General features: G+C 40.3%; 1 protein-coding gene across 6 annotated transcripts in view; it reads left to right on the forward strand.

Moving 5' to 3' along the window:
• Positions 1-587: 587 nt before the first annotated feature.
• Positions 588-25,204, forward strand: part of FAM120C (family with sequence similarity 120 member C) — a 133,681-nt gene continuing 109,064 nt past the window's right edge. For all 6 annotated transcript variants that reach the window (XM_060086835.1, XM_060086836.1, XM_060086840.1 and 3 more), the window contains exon 1: positions 588-1,318. In XM_060086835.1, coding sequence (XP_059942818.1) covers positions 626-1,318 — 693 coding nt within the window. In that variant the 5' untranslated portion in view covers positions 588-625. The remainder of the gene's footprint in view (positions 1,319-25,204) is intronic.

Raw genomic sequence — 25,204 nt, forward strand, 5'->3', positions numbered from 1 at the left:
TACTTCCTTTCCCATGATGCATCACTCCCCCCCAACTCCTTTTCCTGGGAAAGGCGGTAATAGCCTGAAGCAACTCGGTGGATGCAAAGAGCTGGAGTGCAAATCCTAAACGCGTATCACGCCCCGCCCCTTGAGACCCAGTGAATGCAAGGGCTGACAGGGGTGGTAATCTTGTTCCAACACTGTATCCCGAGGCCGTAGAGGAGACTACAACTCCCAGAATGCCCCGCCCCGCTCCCCCTCCTCCAGCTAGAAAGCGTGTACCATAGAGAAGACGAGGTAACATGGCTCCTGGAGGTAGAAGTAAGAGGCTTCACCCCTTTTGAAGCGGTGAAGAGCGGCCATAGAGGGATAAGAGAGAAGTGACTAGAGCCCGTCATCGCTTTTATCCTCCCAGCCTCTCCTGAGTCCGGTCGGCCTCACCACTCCTCTCCACCCAAATCCAGTCTGTGGTCTCCTCCCCACCCCTCCCTCATTCCCTCGCTAGCTCACCCCGCCCCTCGGGAATCCTTTGCCCGCCCCCTCGCCCCCCGCGGAGTGCGCACGCGCCCGCCCCCAGCTTCGCGCCCAGATCGCCGCCTAGCCTGCTCGCGCAGCCGCCGTCTCGTCTGCCCACCGACGAAGCATGGGCGTCCAGGGCTTCCAAGAGTTCCTGGAGAAGCGCTGTCCCGGGGCTGTTGTGCCCGTGGACCTCCTCAAACTCGCGCGTACCGTCTCGCGCCAGCAGCAGCAGCAGCAGCAGCATCGCCCGCTGCCGCCCACGGCAGCCCTAGCGCCCGGGGCTCCACGCGCCGCCAGGGGCTCCGCGCCTCTGCAACCGCCGCTCGCGCCCGCTGCCTTGGGTGCCTACTCCGGAGGCGCGGGGCCGACTCGGCACCATCACCCCGCTCACCACTTCCACCATCACGGCCAGGCGCACCCCGGGCTGCACCCGCCGCCGCCGCCGCCCCCTCCGCTGCCCGGGGCCCGGGTGCTGGTGGATGCGGGCTCAGCGCTGCCTCGGCTTTATGGCGGCTACCAGACGGATTGGGTGTGTGGCGGCCAATGGAACGCCATGCTGGGCTACTTGTCAGCGCTATGTCAGGCTTGTGCCTATCCCGGCGGCGACGGCTTGGAGCTGGTGGTCATGTTCCCCGGGGGCCTGGGCAAGGACCGGCTGGCCGAGTGGGGCCGTCGGTGCCAGGCCGAGCGGCAGACAGCGCAACTGATCGTGGGACACGTGGGCAACAAGGGCACCCCTCCTCCACGGGCCTGGTTCCTGCCACCGGCCTGCCTGAGCCACTGCGTGAGGCTAGCGCTCATCCGCTTCCGGGTCAAGGTGAGGGAGGGGCCGGATCTTAAATAATACGCCCCACACCTATTCCCTCCCAACTAAACACCTAACCACCCACCCACTTACCTGTTTCCCATCCACCCACTCAGCGCCCAGTCAGCTAACCCACTTGCCTAACTACCCTCGATCATTGTATCCATCTACCCAACCCTTCATTCCACGCCCTACCGATTCGCTCACCTGCATAACCACATCTCTACCCATGTCATCCCAATAACCCCCTTTATCCAACTGGCCTATCCCTAGGCTTTAGCAGAATTTCTTTTGTAGCCCCATCTTTCTCCTGCTGTCTTCTGCCTCAAGGTGAAATGCCATTTTCCAGATTTTTCCAGTTGACATCTCTCTTCTATGTCCTTTTCCAACCTTGCAGCAAATCAGTTAAACGTGTTAATTGAACACCTTTCTTCTACAGCTTTTCCCCGAATTTTGCACCAGTGCTTCTTTTGCACCCATCTGTTCATTCAACCTTTTTCATTTCAACATGTTTCTACCTCATCCTTCCTTAGCCTAAACAAACGAACAAACAAACCCACTGGTTCAGTCACTTTTCAACAAGTATTAACCCACTAAGAGTAAGGGGTTTAAAAGACATGTGAGACATGGTTCCTGCCCTTGGAAAATCAAATATATCAAATATATACACAGGAAACATTTATTTAATGGTATAAATGTGTATGTGATTATGCTTTATGGTACAGATTGGTACCTGTTTTATGTGTGGGGGGGAATATCTGTGGGCTAAAATGGTCAGAGGAGGCTTCCTTGAAGAAGTTGGACCTCACCTGGGTCTTCAAGGATGAATTGGATTTGAATTGGTTACAGGTTTGGGAAGAGGCTTATTTAAGCAGGAGAAAGAAAATGAACAGAAGCAAACGGGAATATCAAGCATGTGAGGCCCCATGGGCAGTTCAGTCTAATCTCTGCATGTAGTTGGTCACTGCATATGGGGCCTGGAGAACAGCTTGGCAGCAACCCCAGTTCTTGGCACAACTGCTATTGCTCTGTTGCTTTTCCATACTCTTGGGTTTCAAGTTCCTACGTGTAGGGAATAGCAAGGCTTGAGAAGTAAAGGAGGTGGGCAGGAAGAAGAAAAAGAAAAGCAGTACAGGGTTGGGTAGGACAAATCCACAAACCCATTCCCCAACCAAGGCTCTTGGGGATGTGTGCGCAGTCAGAAGATAGGATATGGAATTGTGGGAATCATAAACGAAAGAAATGGTGCTGGGTGGAGTAATGAGGAAAAAAATCTCAGCTGAGAGACTGAAAGACCTGCATAAAGAAACTCACAGTGGTCATAGAGCTTGTGGCTAGAGTCCAGTCATGCTAGACTCCTTGTGCCCAGCATCTAATCTGTGCCTAGGCCGGGTAATTATAGCTGTTTTTAATAATTTTTTAAAAAAATTCAATCACGATCTATCTCAAACATACAAAGTAGGAGAAAAAATATGTCAGACACTCATTGGCTTGCCTTCCTGACTGAGCATTTTCCAGTAGATTCTTCTTTTATGGTCGTTCTTTCCACTTTGTTTTCACTGCTACCACTCGAGCTTTAAGGACTTTTTACCTCATTGTCATTATTAACTTGGTTGCCGGCAACAGTGACTAACATTGATGGAATGTTTACTATGTGCCAGCTGCTAATCTGTGTGCTTTAACAACAACAACAGAAATTATCTCATTTGATCCTCACGATAACCTGTGAAGCAGTATTAGCCATTTTTCAAATGAGGAAACTGAGGCACAGGAGGTTTAGAAACTTGCCCAAAGTCACCCGGCAATAAATGGCAGAGCTGGGATTCTGGGAGTCATGCCCAGGCAATCTGGCTCCAAAGCTCATGCTCTTAACAACGGTGCTCTAAGATGAATCTTTCTAAAGTGCCAGTGTGATTAAATCATTCCCACACTGGACTAAAATCTTCCTTGGCTCCTGGGTAAAGACAGGTCTGGGCTATTCATTTATATTATTTATTGAGTGCCTGCTATAGGCTAAGTACTATACTGGTTGCTGAGGATTCAGAGTGAAGTAAGGGGATCGCTGCCCTCACGGAGGTCAGAGTTTAGTAAAAGAGACAGACTGAAAACAAGAGTTGCAGATACCGTGAGCTAATTGCTAATGATGAAAAATGTGGTCCCTGTAGGGGGCATTGGTTAATTCTGGGTGAGGGCGTGAAAGTTGGGGGAGGTTTCACAGATTGGTACTGAGCCTTGAGGAGGGCTGGGAAGGATGGTTCAGAGTGGACAAGGATGTGGAGATGTAAAATGGCCTACTGTGAGCTCTGAATAGATTTTGATTGGAGGTTGGCAGGAATTGAACACTGAGTATGGGTTTGGGTTTTTCCAGCTTTTTTGTTCATACACCTCATCAGTGAAAATTTTTGAGAAGCAACCCTAATATGGCCTACTAAGATTCTTCATTACACATAGTCTCATTTTTAAAATCCCAGCAGTTCATAAAAAAATAAGATGGATTGATAGGTGATAAAGCAAATGTAGTAAAAATGGTAGAATCTCAGTCGTGACTTTTCTAATGTTCACTGTAAAACTATTTCAACTTTGCTATATGTTTAAAGTTTTTCTTAATAAACTGTTGGGGGGAAAATTTCCCAGCAGCCCTCTTCAGTCATGAGTACCACCGTTTGTGAAATACATGTCTTGTTCCCCATGCTAGATTATAAACAAACTCTTTAATCTTTTCATAATTTCCATAATAGCTAGTATATTTTAGGTGCAGGATACATTTTTTCCCTGAATGAAAGGGTTAGTGATCTTAGAATGCATTGTAGGAGTGACTTTTTAAAAGTGTGTAGTGTGGCTCTTAACATAGGGGATTTAAGACTGGCTCCAAAAGTGCATATGTAAAGTATCTGTAGATGTTATCAGTGAGTGAAGTTTTCTCTCCAGGTTCTGGTCAGTGATTGTTGTTGTTGTTGCTGTTGGAGTGATGGAGAACTTCCTGGTTTGTAACACAGACTTGAAAGGTATTGGTTAATAACTCATTGTGGTTTGCCTTTTCAGAGGAGTGTTCCACTGTCTTGAAGATAGCAGGTTTTCACTTGAATGATCTGCATGCCTACCATATCTTTTGATTGAAATGCTAGTGCTTCAGAGCAAAACCCACTAGTGTTTTTCTCCTCCCCTTGATTCTGTTCTTGAGACTAGGTCACAGGATGAGCCTTTATTCCCAATCTCATTTTCATTTGGATAGAGAAATAGAGATGGAGGGATTACATAAAAAGATAAATTGCTGGGCTGTCTCTTTAGCTTTTGACAGTTTAGGACTTCCCATGAAAATAGGGTATATAACGGATGAATTTTGTCATTTGATTTGTTTCATTTGTACATTCTGCAAACCTTTGTAAGTTATCATTGCCAGTAGCAGAAAAATTAAGTAAAACCACAAATTGCTACCTGATCTCTTCCTAAGGGTCTCACAGCAACCCTAAAGCAGTTTTAGAATGTGGTTTGAAAGATGATGTGGGGTGGTTAATGGGATGAATACTTTGTTTTAATGGTTAAATATATATATTAGTAAAAAAGATAATCAACGCATGAAACCCGCAGTTTCACAGCTATAACTCTTTAGAACGAGGCCAGTTAAAGCAGTAAGTTGATTTAAAGAAAAGTATTAAGGTTCAGTACTTGGATGTGGCAGAAATCATGTTGATGGTAAATGAATAAGCAAAGTTTGAGAAGGCTGACCAACAGCTGATGCCATTTTGTGCTCTCGTTCTCTAGAATACAGTATAGCAGTGGCTGCCGTGCCTCCTGATTATTTACTTATCCTCAGTCATTGACACATCCTGAAACGTTAGTGACTCTTCTAGATGCTCTAGTGGTAGGAAAAATTATCATAATAGTAATTAGGTCTTTTTCTTGAGCACCAAGTTGTATATAAAGTGCTTTTTAAATAGCTTGTTTAATCCTCATAAGCTTGCAAGAATGCGTGATATTCTTCCCACTTAACAGTTGAATAACAGGTGCAAAGAAGTGAAATGATTTTTCTTTGGTCTGGACACTAGTAAATGGTGGGTAAAAATCTGTTCTGGATCTGTATTGCTCAAAGTCTCTTTCCACAGTTTCACCACACAGTTTCCTTTCTGTACATTCTTATGTAAGATTGTATACTTTTACTGGCCAGATAATATGCATAGATGCATGAGGAAAAATAATAATAAGTAGATTTATTGAGCACTTAGTTTGTGCCAGCATTGCTAAATGTACAATACTGCCAGTACAAGGCAAATGTGTAAGCTCAGTGCCAAGTGAGTGAGTCATATAGTGATATTATAGGAATTCAAAAGTAGCAGTCTCTTTCTTCTCTGCATTTTAAGTCTCTCCCTCTCTGGTTTCTTTCACTTATAAGTACGTAAGCATATACAAATAACCTTTAAAAAACAAAAACTTCCCCTTTACTTTTAATTTCCTTAAGCCATTATCCTTATCCCTGTTCTTCCCTTTTAACCATTATTCTTGAAAAAAGAAGACTGTATTGATTCCTATTCCCTAGCCTGTTGCAACTTGATATGTGATGTCACCATTCTGAAGGCACCAAAACCATTTCCATTCTTACCCTTTATTGGTCCTCTATGAGATAATTGACATGAGCCATCCTTTCCTTGAATTTCCTTTCTTGGATTCCATAATGCAGCTCACTTCTGATTCTCCGTTATAAGTCTCTAGTTCTTTCTCCTCCTCTTACTGCTTCCTTAAGCATTGGTGCTCTCAAGACTTCTGTCCTAGTTATATTCTTCTACATTCATTTCCTGAGCAATCTCATCCATTATTATGGCTTTAAATATTAACTGTATTCTGATTATTCCTATAGCTCTTTCTCTACCCCTAACCTCTCTCATGAGCTTTTGACACATCTTTTCAGCTTTCTACTACTCGATGTCTTATAGGTCACTCATACTAAAAAATATCCAGGATGGAATTCATTATTTTCCCCCAAAACTTGTTCTATTTTTGGTGTTCTCTTTTTCTATGGGTGTCGTCTTTCATCCATTTCAAGCCAGAAACCATGGAGTTCTTCTCAATTTTTCACTCTCCTGTCACTTCCCATATCCACTCGGTCACTAGATCCTGTCACCTCTACCTCAGAAATGTCTACTGAGTCCGGCTACTTACACCCCCATTGCTCTAGTTCAGGCTGCCATCATTTCTTATCTGAGCCGTGAAAATTGCCTCAACTTGTTCCTTTACCACTCTCTGGACCATAGTCCATCTTCTACATTGCTGTCAGAGATACTTTGAAAACCAAAGTTGACTTTTGTCTGTGCCTGAAGATACCCACTGGCTACTTTTTGCCTACTGTACTAAGCCCAGACTTGTCAGCATGGCAGACAATGCCATTCACAGTCTGATCCCAAACTCTCTCCAGCCTTACTTGGTGCTTACCTTTGCCCACACCTGTTCCAACCATTGGAATGTCCCAACCATTCTGAACTTTTCTGGCTTCCTAGACATACCATGTCCTCTCACATAGTGCTTTTCTTATTTTACTCTCACCATTGTGTAGCCAATTCCTACTTATTCCTGCTCAAAAGTTATCACTATGAAGTCTTTCCCAGCCAAGGTAAATGATGCCTTCCCTTGTGCTACCAGAGTGTTCTTTTTATTTTTACCTCTCATATTTTTTTCTCTCATAGTATTTTCATATCGCATTATAATTCTCTTTTTTTTCCCCTATGCTATGTATTACATCCCCAGAACTTGCTTATCTTATGACTGGAAGTTTGTTTGTGATTATCTTTTAATTGAGTTCCAAGAGGGCAGAGATTTTGCTCTAGGGCTTGACACATTATATACAATAATGGTTGTTGAAAGAGAAAGGCAGATAAGGAAGAATTTAGAACCAGTGTTCTATAATGTTATAGTTTTATTCCATGTAAATTAACTTGATTCCAAATGGAATTGCCAAACTCTGTTAAGTAAAAGTAAGTTTTGTAGCTGCTTCACAATGCATTTATAGAATAAATTCCCCCTTGGTGTTAGTAATAATAGCTACCATATGGGCTAGGTACCTCACATTATGTCAGATTCATTATGTCATTTAATCATCACAACCACCCTTCAGGATATGTATGCATTAATCTACATTTTTTTACAGCTAAAGTAAAAACAGGCTCAGCATAGTCACTGGCCCAAGGTTGCACTGCTGGAATGTGGTTGAGCCAAGATATGAACCTAAATATATTTGACATCAAAATTCTTCATCTTTAACATCTCTCAAAACAGTATAGTTGCATTTTAATCACACTTTCCAGAACACTTTTCTTATATTTAGTTTGTATAGCATAATGGCTAAGAACAGACCTTGGAGCCAGACTGCCTGGGTTTTAATCCTTGTTCTTTTACTTACTAGTTATATAAATGTGAGCAAGTTAACCTCTCTCTGCCTCAGTTTTCTCGTGTGGAAGAGGAGGATAGTAATAATAGCTACATCACAGACTTTATTGTGAGTATTAAATGATTTAATATAAGTACAGTGCTTAGAACATTATATACCACATAGTAAATGCCATATAAATGCCAGCTACAGTTACTTTGACCAAAATATCTTGTGTGCCAAGTACATTGGACATGGACATTTCACTCATGCCTTAAGCTTGGCATGGCATGTAGGGTACTTCTTGGTCTGCCTGCCATTCTCTTATCAAGACAATGAAAGCTTTTCAGCATTTTTTGAACACCTACTCTTGCCAGACCCTGTGCTAAGTACTATGAACAATGGAATTCATTCATTAAACAAATGTTTAATGGGCTCCTACTGTGCACTAGGCACAGTTCAATATTGAGAAGATAAAGCAGTGACCAAAACAGACAGGTTTCTGACCTCATGAAGTTTATATTCTAGTGGGAAAGACAGACAATAAACAAGATAAAAAGACAAAATATATAGTATTTTAGGTAGTGTAGTGAGTGCTGTACAGAAGAATGAAGTAGGAAAGTGAGATAAGGTAGTGTTGCGGTCAGGTGGGTACTCTAACCCTCCAGCAGCTCATAGTCCAGTAGGGGAGACAAGTAAGAAAATACTAACAATAATAGCCCAGAGTATCTTTTCTCTGGCTCTCGTAATAGGCCCAAGGACATAGTGGAAGTGGCAGAACCACGGTTTGCATTTCAGACACCAAAACCTTTGCGCTTTCATCTGTACCACAAAGAAAATCCCAAAGGTTATGGCAGGGATGGCAAACTGACAGCCCATAGACCCACACATTTTTTTAAAAGAACTTCATTGATTTTCATTGATCAATAGTGCTCATCAGAATCTAAAGTCAAATAGTGGGTTTGGGTTGAATATTAAGGCATCATCTAGTTGAATGATTTTTCATTTCCTTCTATCATTTAACTTGCATTTTACAAACGCCTTTCTTTTTTAACAAATATGAATTTGTTGCCAACATTTTAAAAATTGTGAAACGTTACCAAGAATTCTGACTTTCCAACCACTCTTGAAATATCAGATCCTCTCACAACACTGGTTGCCCCCTTTTGCCGAGCCACATGGTCTTCGTTTATTGGAGTCTCTACCGATCCATGGTGTCTCCCTGACACAGTGACCAAGTGCCACTTGCCTTTCATGATAACCATCTTCTACATGGCTCCAAGTGATTCCCGCCTCCTGGTATTCACACTCTTGTTTAAAATCTACCCCCACCCCCTGTGTGTGGGCGGGACGTAGTGACTTGCTTTTAATGAACAGACTACAGCAAAAGTGATGAGATGTCACTTCCAAGATTAGGTTATAAGAAACTGCGACTTCCATCTTGTTTGTTCTCTCTCTCTCTCTCTCTCTCTCTCTCTCTCTCTCTCTCTCTCTCTCTGGCATTTCTTGCTTGATCACTCTGATGAAGCAAGCTGCTGTGTTGTGGGCTCCCTCTAGAGAGGCCCACGTGACAAGTAATTGAGGGAAGCCTCTGACCAACAACCAGTGAGGAACTGAGGCCCTCAGTCCAACAGCCCACAAGGAACTGAATCCTGCCAACAGCCACGTGAGTGAGCTTGGAAGTGGATCCTTCCCCAGCCAAGCCTTGAGATAACTGCAGCCCCAGCTGACACCTTGATTGCAGCCTGTGAGAGACCCTGAGCCAAAGAACCCCGTTAAGCCACGCTCACAGATAATATGAGAAAATAAATGCTTTTTAAGCCACTAAGTTTTGGGGGTAATTTGTTATACAGAAATAGATAACTAAGACACCACTGATTGTTGTGCTTGTACTTTTTTATAGTAGTTTTGAAGAATATGAAATATTTCTTGTGCCCATATCTGTGAAAAGTGAAAAAAAGAAAAATTATCTATACAGGAAGGTCATATATTTAAAGGAAAGTCAAAGGGAGCCTATTTCCTAGTAGAAGTGATGAGTATTCCTCTATATCTAAATAAAATGTGTTTGTTGAAAGACTACAATTTAAGACACCATTTAAAAATAAACCATTGTAAGAAATATGACCAGTATACAAGAATGATGAGTGCTGAAACAAAAAGAACTTTAAAAAGGGCTTGGAATTTCAATAGGTTGTTTTTGAATACAGACAGAATTAAGTAATACTGCCATGAAATGCAATTATATATTACATGAAAAAATTGCCAGGACTTGAAAGTCTTTTGTAGGTAGTCGTTTAAGAAAAGAGTGTTGAGTACAGCAGAATTTACATTATAAACAAGCATTTGCAAAGGTAGTAGATACTGTTGCTCAGGATGTTAAAGATTGGTGGCTGAACATTTTTGTGACATTGTGTCAAGAAGTTAAATTGTAAAGTTTTAGATTACAACTGGTACAGCAGATGTAAACACTATGCATTTAAAGGTGCACTTAGCTATGTGTCTAGCCAGTAGTTCTCAAAGTATGGTCTCTAATCAACAGCACTGTACCACCTGGAAACTTGTTATAAATGCAGATTCTCAGGCCTTACCCCAGACCTACTGGAGATGAGGCTTGTTAATTTGTTTTAATAAGCCCTCCAACTGATTCTGATACACCCTAAAGTTTAAGAACCTCCGCACCTAGAATTTTGATGCAGTCTAACTCTTTTGGACTTGCCTCTGATGGGTACATCTAGGAATACCTGGATTTTGTATGTTGAGAAAAGTCTTGAAATTTTTAGTATAGATTGGTCAAAATTAGTGGATATGACTACAGATGGTGCTTCTGCAATAGTGTTACTGTTGGACTTAGGAAACTTCAGTTTTTTTCAGAAACACTTTACAAAGACTTAAAGCTGTTCATTGTATCACTGCTTAGGATTCCACTTTTTGTGCAAAAATGTTCAAAATGAATCATGTCAAGAACTGGTAATTAACATTGTGCTTTGCACCAAACATAGTTGAATACTTTGCTTGGTGAATTATTAGATTCATGTCATGGAAATCTTCCCTATTATGGAGATTAATTGACCTAGTTGAGGTATGGTATTGAAGATACTGGAAAAATTACTTATTTGGCATCCAAAAGGCATCCAGCACACCATCAAAGACTGAAATAATATATATTTGACCTGTTTGGTTGACATTACAATTCACTTTGAATAAAAACAAGGTTGTTCAGAAATACCTTCCAAATGTGTGGTTGTATTTGCTCATACCTAGCAAAATTATGCCTTTGGGAAACTAATTTGGCAGGAGATAGACTGGCTGACTTTGCTGAAACTGGTTTCCAAGAAATGAATGTGATGGCCTGAATTACATTCCCCCAATTGTGGAGTTGTCTATTGAATTCCAGAAAAGGTTTTCTGACATTATATTCTATGAAAATGAATTAATGTGATAGTTCAGTTAACCTTTCTCAATTGATGTTCATGGTGTGAAAGAATAGCTACAGTGGAGATACTGAATTGCTGTGATATGGTACTGAAAGTGAAGCATGATGTCACTGAAATACCAGAATTCTACAAATATCTCAGGAGTAGTAACCCTAAATATAAAAAACACTGTGCAAGACATCTATGTGTTTGGAAATTCCTACATTTCTAAGCAGCTGTTTTCCATTATGAAATAGGATAAAATTAATCATTCCCAGTAAAAGGATCCAAGGCTAAATTCTTTAGTGCACATTGTAATGCAAAAATATAAGACCTAATAGCATTGACCTCTTGGTACATAAGAAAAGCATCAGACCTCCTGTTCCAAGTCAAAGGAGAAAGAATCAGACGCAAAAATGTAATGATTAAATTTTTCTATTTTGAACTTTTGCTTTTAATTTTGAATTTAAAATGTTAACTCCAATATTTTGCATGTTTATATTGTTAACATCCACAGCATAGTTTAGGGAAAAAAATTTTCTGGCAGTTGATTTTCTTAACCATTTTCATTCATTTATGTTAGCTGCAGCCACTGGTTCAAGGACTCTTAGAAATTTCTCACCATCACTGTCCTCTCTGCAACTCCTGTCTTCCTTTCCAAGGTAACCCAAAAGCTACCTTGGACTTTTGTTCTCCTCTTATTCCTAAGAATACTTTTCATCAGACCTTCTGATTTTTCAATACTGAAGATTTTGCTTTGGGCAGAGCAAGTGCCTATTCTGGAATCTACTTGTTTCAAATGATTTCTGAGGACCTGCAGAGAGTAATAGGTACCATAGCCTTCATCTCTGCAGAATAAACAGGCTGTGTTTTATTTCATAATGACTTTTTCAGAACCTGTATGCTAGGTATTTTATATAAATAGTTTCATTCAAAGTCTTATAATTAGGTAGGAATATAGCAAAATCTCCATTTTATAGATGAGGAAGTTAAGTGACTTGCCCATGATTTGCCCTACCACTTCAATTTGAGCATAGCTCCACTGGATGCTGAAGTTCCTGCTGTATCTGCTGATTACAAAAGTTATGCTCAGAGTCTCCAGCCCCTAAATGAGCCACAACAGATTAAATAAATCTAAGTCTTATTTCTTACATGTGACAAGCAGTTTTACCTACAGAAATGGGCTGGCTCTTGGCAGCCTGAGAGCAATTTAAGGGTACTAAAATTGAGTATTCACAAAATTAACACTTTTAATAGCCTTTACTGAACACTGGATCAGTATTCTACCACCTCTAGCTTGACTGCAGTATTTAATGGCCAAGAGTCTACCGTGCGTGTGTATATAGATAACTGAAACTCCTACAGCTGAGAGGGAAGGCCACTTTGTCAATGTTGCCCTGAATTGACTGTGGGTTTCGATTGCTGCTATTCTTATGTTTTATTTATTTTTAAAAATATTTATTTATTTATTTTTGGCTGCATCGGGTCTTAGTTGTGGCACGCAGTCTCTGTTGCGGTATGCAGGCTTCTCTCTAGATGTGGCATGCAGGCACTAGAGCACATGGGCTCTATAGTTGTGATACACGGGCTCTCTAGTTTGGCATGTGGGATCTTAGTTCCCCGATCAGGGATGGAACCCACGTCCCCAGCATTGGAAGGTGGATTCTTACCCACTGGACCACCAGGGAAGTCCCTATTCTTACTTTTTAATTTGACATTATTCCTAGCTTTGTGGTTATCAGTTTAATTTCTTAATAGTTGTTGAACTCCACAGAGTGTTGATGCAAATTTGCATCAACAGTAGTTTTGGTCTGTAATTTTAAGGTAATTAGACTTCAAGGCACATAGGCCTTGCAGTTGAAATATAAACCATCCATATTTCTATTGCTAAAGCAGACTTACACATCCTCCCCTTGACTTTTCTTATAAAGTGATGCTTCCTTGTCGTCTCTGATTTCCTTTTCTTTGGAATTGAGGACAGGTGGAGAAAGTGGACCACATAGCCCTGCCTGAGTCAGACAACAGTTTGATGTATTTAACATGGTACATGGGAGCAAAGCTAGCATCCCAGCGGCATTTGGAATGACCTGGAGGAAGTTGTATTGCAGAGGTCAGAAAGCGGTATTGCCTCTGGATTAAGCTCTCTATGGTCAGGCAGGATTCTAGAGACCCAGATGGGTATAATACTGTCACTGCACTAGCAGGCTTACAATCTAGATATTCTTTATGGCCCTGTGCCTATCGTGAAATATTAATCACTAGAATGTCAGCTCCATGAGGACAGGAGTTTGGGGCTCTTGTTCACTATTGTATCTTCACATCTAGATCAGTGCCTGGCATGTATCAGTGCCTGATTCATTAAATATTGGTTGAAAGTCTAAATGGTTCATTGATTCCCTATGTTCTATGCACTGGAGGTATAGCAGTAAACAAAACAGACCAAGAAATCCTGGCCTTCTTGGAGCTACATTCTAGTGATAAATACTTATAGTTGTTTTTAATAGAACATGTTCTTTAATAAAATATTTTCTGAAAGACCCAAAATATAAAATAGATAAAATGGAGAATATGAGCTCACATTGAAGAGAAAATAGGAGTACCGGGCTTCCCTGGTGGCACAGTGGTTGAGAGTCCGCCTGCTGATGCAGGGGACGTGGGTTCATGCCCCGGTCCGGGAGGATCCCACATGCCACGGAGCGGCTGGGCCTGTGAGCCATGGCCGTTGAGCCTGCGCATCCGGAGCCTGTGCTCCGCAACAGGAGAGGCCACAACAGTGAGAGGCCCGCGTACCGCAAAAAACAAACAAACAAACAAAAAAGGAGTACCTGTCCTGTCTGGTTATTTGGTCCAATTCTCCATAATCCTGGTTTGGGAAGCATAGTTTGAAAGCCAGTGCTGTAGACTACTACATGTGATTGGAAATGAGACATTAAACTTTTCTCAGGGAACTGTTTTCCCTTGAGCTTTATAAATAGGTGTTGCTTCTTCTAGAAAGCATTACCTCACTGACTGGCTAGATGCCTTTCTTCTGTGTTCCCATGGTACACAGAGGTGCTTATATTTTCTCATGTTTAAGTGGCCTACTCTGTGCTGTCTGCATCCTGGCATTTAGTAGTCCCTCAATTCATATTTGTTGGACTGAACAGTAAGCCAGCAATTAAAAGCTATAGGTAGTTGTTCAGGATCTCAACTCCTACTTTCTTTAAAGCTCAAATGTGCTCCTTTTCTGATTTGTTGTTTGCATATGTTGCTGCTTAATCCCACCTAAATAATTTTAGTCTCCTGGAAAATTGCAAGGTTAACAACTGAACTGGACCAGTTAGGGCCAGGAACTCATTCTGCTTCAGAGGGTAGCAGTCATCATAGATGTGGAAATGGAGCCAGGGTGCTCAGCTATTCTGAGGGGCATTGTGGCTGGAAGGCTTTTTCCTTGCCTTGGTCAGGATTTAATTGCCATCAGTCATTCTAGATTGTATTTTGCTAGGAATAAGTAGTCATGCTGTGTGATCCGACTAGAGAGCAGTGTTTCTTAAACTTGCCTTCCATCATTACAATCACCTGGGGTTCTTGGAAGCAACCTAAGTATCTCTTGTTGGATGAGTGGGTAAAGAAAATGTGGTATATTCATACAATGGAATATCAAGGAAATCCTGCCATTTGGGACAACATGGATGAACCTGGAGAACTTTATGCTGAGTGAAACGAGCCAGACTCCAAAGGACAAACACTTCATGATACTCTTATGTGAGGAATCTAAAATTGTCAAACTCTTAGAAGCAGAGAGTAGAATGGTGCTTGCCAGGAGCTGGTGGGAAGGGGAAATGGGGAGGTTTTAGTCAAAGAGTATAAAATTTTGGTTATACAAGATAAATAAGTCCTAGAGATCTACTGCACAGCATAGTGCCTATATTGTATTGTATACTGAAAAATTTGCTAAGAGAGTAGATCCTGTGTTCTTTTTTTTTTTTTTTTTAAATGTATTTATTTAACAAGGTCTCATCCCTCTTATGATTTCCTTTCTTCCTGGTTCTGCTCAGATGTAGACTTTTTTTTTTTTTTTTTGGGTACGTGGACCTCTCACTGTTCTGGCCTCTCCCACTGCGGAGCACAGGCTCCAGACGTGCAGGCTCAGCGGCCATGGCTCACAGGCCCAGCCGCTCCGCGGCATGTGGGATCTTCCCAGACCGGGGTACGAACCCATGTCCCCTGCATCGGCAGGCGGACTCTCAACCACTGCGCCACCAGGGAAGCCCGATCCTGTGTTCTTATCACAAGAAATGATGATAGAGGCAGGAGGAAACTTTTGGAGGTAATAGATATGTTTCTGGTGTAGACTGTGGTAATGATATTTACCTCTAAACTCATCAAACTGTATACGTTAATTATGTGCAGCTTTTTGTATGTCAATAAACCTCAATAAGTTGGTTTAAAAAAACACATTCCCAGCCTAGCCTTAGACATGCGAATCAGACTCTTCAGGGGAGAGGCCTGGAATAGCAGTTACCTCCAGGGAATGGGGATAAGAGAGCTATTACCTCTCACTGTACACCCTTCTGTATTGTTGATTTTTTTTTAACCTGGAATATGTTCTGCTTTTATTCAGTAGTAATTCCTCTTTTAAATAAGTATTGCAATTCATGGTACAAAAATTCAAAATATACAAAAAGATAATATGTCCAGAAAAAAAAACCAACTCTCTTCCACTCTTGACCCTAGCCACCAGTTTCTCCTCCTCAGAGATGATCAATATTATCAGTTTGTTGTGTATTCTTCCAGAGAGACTATGCATATAAAGCAAATATATATAACTATACATATAAATACATTGTATATATACATACATATTATATACACACAAATATACCTTTAAAAACCACAAATGATAGTATACTATTTACATAATATTCTATACTTTGCTATTATCATTTAATATATCATGCTGATTTTTCCATATGAGTATGCAGAGGTTTGTCCTTATTTTTCACAGTTCCATCCTATTCCATTGCATGCACATGTTATAATTTATATAATTAGTCCTTTAATTAGATTGTTTCCAGTTTTCAGCTAGAACAAATAATGCTGCAGTGAATAATTTGTACAACTGCAATGCCACTGCTTATATTTCAGCACTGGCTTTGTTGTTCCAAGTGCTTTAAATATCTAAAATAAATCCCTAGAAGCAAAATTGCTGAGTCAAAAAGTATGTGCATTTGAACTTTAAAAGATCTCGCCAAAATGTTCTCCCTAGAGATTATACCATTTATACTCCTGCCTTCAATATTTGCAAGCGTGTGTCTCCCTCACCAATACAGTAATTGCTAATCCTATAGGCAAAATACCATGTTTCTGTAGTGTTTTAATTTTCGTTTTTCTTATCACAAGTGAATTTGATTATCTTTTTATATGCTTAAGATCTATATTTTTAACTTTTCATTTTATATTGGAGTATAATCGATTAACAATGTTGTGATAGTTTCAGGCATACAGCAAAGTGATTCAGTTATATATATACATGTATCTACTCTTTTTCAAATTCTTTTCCCATTTAGGTAGTTACATAATATTGAGCAGAGGTCCCTGTGCTATACAGTAGCTTCTTGTTTGTTATCCTTTTTTTTTTTTTTTTTTTTGGCCATGCAGCGTGTGGGATCTTAGTTCCCCGAACATGGATCGAACCCGTGACCCCTGCAGTGGAAGCGGGGAGTCTTAACCACTGGACTGCCACAGATGTCCCCAGTCTTCTTTTATAAGGACACTTGTCATTAGATCAGAATGATCTTGTGTCAAGATCTTTACCTTAATTGCATCAGCAAAGACCCTAATTTCAAATAAATTCACATTCTGAGGTTCTAGATGGATATATCTTTTAAATTTATTTATTTATTTATTTTTGCCTGCGTTCGGTCTTCGTTGCTGCACACGAGCTTTCTCTAGTTGCGGCAAGCGGGGGGCTGCTCTTCATTGTGGTGCGCAGGCTTCTCACTGCGGTGGCTTCTCTTGTTGCAGAGCATGGACTCTAGGCGCACAGGCTTCAGTAGTTGTAGCACATGGGCTCAGTAGTTGTGGCTCATAGGCTTAGTTGCTCCACGGCATGTGAGATCTTTCCGGACCAGGGCTAGAACCCGTGTCCCTTGCATTGGCAAGCAGACTCTTAACCACTGTGCCACCAGGGAAGTCCCTCAATTTTAAATGTAGCCGTGTGTATGTGTCAATCCCAAATTCCCTAACTATCCCTTCCCCCCACCCTGTCCCCCTGGTAACCATAAGTTTGTTCTCTAAGTCTGTGAATCTGTTTCTGTTTTGTCAGTAAGTACATTTGTATCATTTCCTTTTAGATTCTGCTTATAAGCGATATATGATATTTCTCTTTCTCTGTCTGGCTTACTTCACTCATTATGACAATCCCTAGGTCTGTCCATGTTGCTGCAAATTGCATTATTGCATTCATTTTAATGGCTGAGTAATATTCCCTTGTATATATGTACCACATCTTCTTTATCCATTCCTCTGTCGATGGACATTTAGGTTGTTTCCATGTCTTGGCTATTGTAAACAGCGCTGCAATGGACACTGGGGTGCATGTATCCTTTCAAACCACGTTTTTCTCCAGATATATGCCCAGGAGTGGGATTGCTGGATCATATGGTAGCTCTATTTTTAGTTTTAGGTTTTGTTTTTTTTTTTTTTTTTTTTTTTGCGGCACGCGGGCCTCTCACTGTTGTGGCCTCTCCCGTTGCGGAGCACAGGCTCCGGACGTGCAGGCTCAGCGGCCATGGCTCACAGGCCTAGCCACTCCACGGCATGTGGGATCTTCCCGGACCAGGGCATGAACCGGTGTCCCCTGCATCGGCAGGTGGACTCTCAACCACTGCGCCACCAGGGAAGTCCTATTTTTAGTTTTTTAAGGAACCTCCATACTGTTCTCCATAGTGGCTGCACCAATTTACATTCCCACCAACAGTGTAGGAGGGTTCCCGTCTCTGCACACCTGCTCCAGCATTTATTGTTTGTGGATTTTTGGATGATAGCCATTTTGACTGGTGGTATCTCATTGTAGTTTTGATTTGCATTTCTCTAATAATTAGCGATGTTGAACATCTTTTCATGTGCCTCTTGGTCATCTGTATGTCTTCTTTGGAGAAATGTCTATTTAGGTCTTCTGCCCATTTTTGGATTGGGTTGTTTGTTTTGATGATATTAAGCTGCTGTTTGTAAATTTTGGAGACTAATCCCTTGTTAGTCACATCATTTGCAAATATTTTCTCCCCATCTGAGTGTTGCCTTTTCGTTTTGTTTATGGTTTCCTTTGCTGTGCAAAAGCTTGGAAGTTTAATTAGCTCCCATTTGTTAATTTTTGTTTTTATTGCCATCATTGTGGGAGACGGATTGAAAAAAAAATATTGCTGTGATTTATGTCAGTGTTCTGCCTCTGTTTTCATCCAAGAGTTTTCTAGTGTCCAGTCTCGCATTTAGGTCTTTAATCCATTTTGAGTTTATTTTTGTGTATGGTGTTAGGGAGTGTTCTAAATTCACTTTTTTACGTGTAGCTGTCCAGTTTTCCCAGCACCATTTGTTGAAGAGACTGTCTTTCCACCATTGTATAGTTTGGCCTCCTTTGTCATAGATTAATTGACCATAGGTGCGTGGGTTTATTTCTGGGCTTTCTATCCTGTTCTATTGATCTATATATCTGTTTTTGTGCCAGTACCATACTGTTTTGATGACTATAGCTTTGTAGTATAGTCTGAAATCAGGGAGCCTGATTCCTCCAGCTCCATTTTTCTTTCTCAAGGTTGCTTTGGCTATTCGGTGTCTTTTGTGTCTCCATACAGATTTTAATGTTTTTTGTTCTAGTTCTGTGAAAAATGCCATTGGAAATTTGACAGGGATTGCATTAAATCTGTAGATTGCCTTGGTAGTATAGTCATTTTGACAATATGAATTCTTCCAATCCAAGAACATGGTATATCTTTTCATCTGTTTGTGTTGTCTTTGATTTCCTTCATCAGCTTCTTATAGTTTTTGGAGTACAGGTCTTTGGTTTCCTTAGGTAGGTTTACTCCTAGGTATTTTATTCTTTTTGATGTGATGGTAAATGGGGTTGTTTCTTGAATTTTTCTTTCTGATCTTTCATTGTTAGTGTATAGGAATGCAGCAGATTTCTGTGTGTTAATTTTGTAACTTGCAACTTTACCTAATTCATTGATGACCTCTCGTAGTTTTTTGGTAGCATCTTTAGGATATTCTATGTATAGTATCATGTCATCTACAAACAGTGACAGTCTAACTTCTTGAAAATCCTTGCATCCCTGGGATAAATCCCACTTGATCATGGTGTATGATCCTTTTCATGTATTGTTGGATTCGGATTGCTAGTACTTTGTTGAGGATTTTTGCATCTATGTTCATCAGTGATGCCTATAATTTTCTTTCTTTGTGGTATCTTTGTCTGGTTTTGGTATCAGGGTGATGGTAGCCTCACAGGATGAGTTTGGGAGTTTTCCTTCCTCTGCTATATTTTGGAAGAGTTTCAGAAGGATAGGTGTTAGCTCTCCTCTAAATGTTTGATAGAATTCGCCTGTGAAGCCATCAGGTCCTGGACTTTTGTTTGTTGGGAGTCTTTTAACCACAGTTTCAATTTCAGTGCTTGTGATTTGTCTGTTCATATTTTCTATTTCTTCCTGGTTTAGTCTTGGGAGATTGTACCTTTCTAAGAATTTGTCCATTTCTTCCAGGTTGTCTATTTTATTGGCATACAGTTGTTTGTAGTAGTCACTTACGATCCTTTGTATTTCTGTGGTGTCAGTTTTAACTTCTCCTTTTTCATTTCTAATTTTATTGATCTGAGTCCTTTTCCTTTCTTTTCTTTTTTCTTTTTTTTTCCTTTTATTTGGTTGTGCAGGGTCTTAGTTGCGGCAGGCGGGCTCCTTAGTTACAGCACATGGGCTCCTTTAGTTGAGGCACGTGGGCTCCTTAGTTGTGGATTGCCAACTCCTTATTTGCAGCACGCAGGCTGCTTAGTTGTGGCATGCAAATTCTTAGTTGTGACATGCATGTGGGATCTAGTTCCCTGGCCAGTGATCGAACCCAGGCCTCCTGCATTGGGAACATGGAGTCTTAATCACAGTGCCACCAGGGAACTCCCTCCCTTTTTTTCTTGATGAGTCTGGCTAAAGGTTTATCAATTTTCGTTATCTTTTCAAATAACCATCTTTTAGTTTCATTGAACTTTGCCATTGTTTTCTTTGTGTCTATTTCATTTATTTCTGCTCTGATCTTTGAAATTTCTTTCCTTCTACTAACTTCAGGTTTTGTTTGTTTTTCTTTCTCTAGCTGCTTTAGGTGTACCGTTAGGTTGTTTGAGATTTTTCTTGTTTCCTGAGGTAAGATTGTATTGCTGTAAACTTCCTTCTTAGAACTGCTTTTTCTGTATCACATAGGTTTGGATCATTGTGCTTTCATTTTCATTTGTCTCTAGGTATTATTTTATTTCCTCTTTGATTTCTTCAGTGATCCACTGGTTGTTGTTTTTTTAATTCTTTTTGACATCTTTATTGGAGAGTACTTCCTTTACAATGTTGTGTTAGTTGCTGCTGTATAACAAAGTTAATCAGCTATATGTATACATATATCCCCACATTGCCTCCCTCTGGCATCTCCCTCCCACCCTCCCTATCCCACCCTTCTAGGTGGTCACAAAGCATGGAGCTGATCTCCCTGTGCTATGCAGCTGCTTCCCACTAGGTATCTATTTTACATTTGGTAGTGTACGTATGTCAACTGCACTCTCTCACTTCTTCCCAAGTTACCCTTCCCCTTCCCCATGTCCTTAGGTCCATTCTGTACATCCGCGTCTTTATTCCTCTCCTGCCCCTAGTGTCTACAGAACCATTTTTTTTTAGATTCCATATATATGTGTTAGCATATGGTATTTGTTTCTTTTTCTGACTTCTTACACTCTGTATGACAGACTCTAGGTCCATCCACCTCACTACAAATAACTCAATTTCGTTTCCTTTTATGGCTGAGTAATATTCCACCGTATACATGTGCCACATCTTCTTTATCCATTCATCTGTCGATGAACGCTTATGTTGCTTACATGTCCTGGCTATTGTAAATAGTGCTGCAGTGAACAGTGGGGTACATAACTCTTTTTGAATTACGGTTTTCTCAGGGTATATGCCCAGTAGTGGGCTTGCTGGGTCATATGGTAGCTCTATTTTTCGTTTTTTAAGGAACCTCCATACTGTTCTCCATAGTGGCTGTATCAATTTACATTCCCACCAACAGTGCAGGAGGGTTCCCTTTTCTCCACACCCTCTCCAGCATTTATTGTTTCTAGATTTTCTGATGATGAGCATTCTGACCAGTGTGAGGTGATACCTCATTGTGGTTTTCATTTGCATGTCTCTAATTATTAGTGATGTTGAGCATCCTTTCATGTGTTTGTTAGCAATCTGTTTCTCTTCTTTGGAGAAATGTCTATTTAGGTCTTCTGCCCATTTTTGGATTGGGCTGTTTGTTTTTTTGATATTGAGCTGCATGCGCTGCTTGTAAATTTTGAAGGTTAATCCTTTGTCAGTGGCTTTGTTTGCAAATATTTTTTCCCATTCTAAGGGTTCTCATTTCGTCTTGTTTATGGTTTCCTTTCCTGTGCAAAAGCTTTGAAGTTTCATTAGGTCCCACGTGTTTATTTTTGTCTTTATTTCCATTTCTCTAGGAGATGGCTCAAAGAGGATCTTGCTGTGATTTATGTCATAGAGTGTTCTGCCTATGTTTTCCTCTAAGTGTTTTATAGTGTCTGGCCTTACATTTAGGTCTTTTATACATTTTGAGTTTATTTTTGTGTATGGTTTTAGGGAGTGTTCTAATTTCATTCTTTTACATGTAGCTGTCCAGTTTTCCCAGGACCACTTATTAAGGAGGCTGTCTTTTCTCCATTGTACATTCTTGCCTCCTTTATCAAAGATAAGATGACCATATGTGCCTGGATTTATCTCTGGGCTTTCCATCCTGTTCCCTTGATCTATCTTTCTATTTTTGTGCCAGTACCATACTGTCTTGATTACTGTAGCTTTGTAGTATAGTCTGAAGTCAGGGAGCCTGATTCCTCCAGCTCCATTTTTCGTTCTCAAGATTGCTTTCCTTATTCGGGGTCTTTTTGGTTTCCATTAAAATTGTGAAATTTTTTGTTCTACTTCTGTGAAAAATGCCATTGGTAGTTTGATAGGGATTGCATTGAATCTGTAGATTGCTTTGGGTAGTATAGTCATTTTCACAGTGTTGATTCTTCCAATCCAAGAACATGGTATATCTCTCCATCTGTTTGTATTATCTTTAATTTCTTTCATCAGTTTCTTATAGTTTTCTGCATACAGGTCTTTTGTCTCCTTAGGTAGGTTTATTCCTAGGAATTTTATTCTTTTTGTTGCAATGGTAAATGGGGGTGTTTCCTTAATTTCACTTTCAGATTTTTCATCACTAGTGTATAGGAATGCAAGTGATTTCAGTGCATTAATTTTCTATCCTGCTCCTTTGCCAAATTCATTGATTAGCTCTAGTAGTTTTCTGGTAGCATCTTTAGGATTCTCTATGTATACTATCATGTCAACTGCAAACAGTGACAGTTTTACTTCTTCTTTTCCGATTTGGGTTCCTTTTATTTCTTTTTCTTCTCTGATTACTGTGGCTAAAAATTCCAAAACTATGTTGAATATAGTGGTGTGAGTGGGCAACCTTGTCTTGTTCCTGATCTTATAGAAAATGGTTTCAGTTTTTCACCATTGAGAACGATGTTGGCTGTGGGTTTGTCATATATGACCTTTATTATGTTGAGCTAAGTTCCCTCTATGCCTACTTACTGGAGGGGTTTTTTTTTTTTATCATAAATGGGTGTTGAATTTTGTCAAAAGCTTTTTCTCCATCTATTGAGATGATCATGTGTTTTTTCTCCTTAAATTTGTCAATGTGGTGTATCATACTGATTGATATCCATATATTGAAGAGTCCTTGCATTTCTGGGATAAACCCCACTCGATCAATGTGTATGATCATTTCAGTGTGCTGTTGGATTCTGTTTGCTAGTATTTTGATGAGGATTTTTGCATCTATGTTCATCAGTGATGTTGGCCTTTAGTTTTCTTTTTTTTTTTTGACATCTTTGTCTGATTTTGGTATCAGGGTGATGGTGGCCTCGTAGAATGAGCTTGGGAGTGTTCCTCCCTCTGCTGTATTTTGGAAGAGTTTGAGCATGATAGGTGTTAGCTCTTCTCTAAATGTTTGATAGAATTCGCCTGTGAAGCCACCTGGTCCTGGGCTTTCGTTTGTTGGAAGATTTTTAATCACTGTTTCAGTTTCAGAAAGTCGAATGGTGGTTGCTAGGGGCTGAGGGAGGGGGAAATGGGAATTGTTTAATGGGTATAATGTTTTGGATTTGTAAGATGAAAAAGTTCTGGAGATCTGTCTCAATGTGTGTATCCTTAACACTACTGAACTGTACACTTTGAAAATGGTTAAGGTGGTAAATTTTATGTTATGTAATTTTTTTTCACAGTAAAAAACATATTAAGAAAAAGCTAAAATAAAGTATATGAAACAAGAATGACTTAACGTTGATATATGAAACTGGATACTGGTATCATGAAGGTTCATTATGCTATTCTCTTTACCTTTTTATTTTACAATTTTCCATAATCACAATTTTTAAAGTGAGTTAGTGAGCATGGGCTTTGTGTGCAGAATTTGAATCCTAACTCCAGTTTTTAAAAATTGAGATATAATTCAGATACCATAAAATTTGCCATTTTAAAGTATACAATTCAGTGGTATTTAGTCTGTTCCACAGAGTTGTGGAACTATAACCACTATCAAATTCCAGAACATTTTTATCACCCCAAAAGGAAACCCAGTACCTGCTAGCAGTCATTCTCCAATCCTTCTTCCTCCCAGTCCCTGGCTCTTTCCCATCTCTATGTATTTTCCTATTCTGGACAATTCATTTAAAAGTGTGTTTGGCTGCTTTCACTTTATAATTTTTTCAAGATTAATTCATGTTGTAGCATGAATCAGTACTTCATTTCTTTTTATGGTTGAATAACATTCCCTTGTATGAATATACCATCTTTTGTTTATCTGTTTGTTAGTTGATGGACATTTGGGTTTTTTCCACTTTTGACTGTTACCAATAATCCTGCTATGAACATTCATGTATAAGTTTTTTGTTGTTGTTGTTGTTGTTGTTTTTCTTTTTTGCGGTACACGGGCCTCTCACTGTTGTGGCCTCTCCCGTTGCGAAGCACAGGCTCCGGACACGCAGGCTCAGCGGCCATGGCTCACAGGCCCAGCCGCTCCGTGGCATGTGGGATCTTCCCAGACCAGGGCACGAACCTGTGTCCCCTGCATCGGCAGGCGTACTCTTAACCACTGCACCACCAGGGAAGCCCCATGTATAAGTTTTTGTGTGAACATGTTTTCAGTCCTCTTGGTTTTGTACCTATGAGTGGAATTACTGGATCATATAATAACCCTATGTTAACCACTTGAAGACCTCCCAGACTGTTTTCCAAAGTGGCTGCACAATTTTACATTTCCACCAGCAATGTATGGAGGATTCCTATTTCTCCATACCCTCGTTATTTTACATTTTAAAAATTATAACCATCCTAGTATGTGTTAATTGGTTTTCTTATTGTGGTTTTTTGATTGGCATTTCTCTAATAACTAAAGATGTTGAACATCTTTTCACGTGCTTATTGGCTAGCTTCACTTTTTAGCTGTGTGACATTGGTCAAGTTCTTCAACCTCTGAGCCTCGTTGTTCCCTCATCTGTAAAAGGGAGGTAATAATGCATCATGATGTTATTGCAAGGTTAATGGACATGAGGTGTACTTGGAACAGTGCCTGGTATATAGTAGGTACTCCATTGATCCCTAATATTACTTTGCTACTTGAGCTCTAAGTAACCTGCAATCCAGGCAGACTTTTCCCAGTGAATTTTGTACATCAGTTGTTGAAGTCAAATACTGAGATTATGGTGCCCTTTCATTTGCCAGGGATGCTTTCCTTTTATACAGCCTCTGTAGGCCTTTCTTTGCTATTCTGTCAGCTCCAGCTCTGTGTCCTTTCTAG

This window comes from Mesoplodon densirostris, chromosome X, assembly GCF_025265405.1.
Source record: "Mesoplodon densirostris isolate mMesDen1 chromosome X, mMesDen1 primary haplotype, whole genome shotgun sequence".
Lineage (NCBI taxonomy): Eukaryota > Metazoa > Chordata > Mammalia > Artiodactyla > Ziphiidae > Mesoplodon > Mesoplodon densirostris.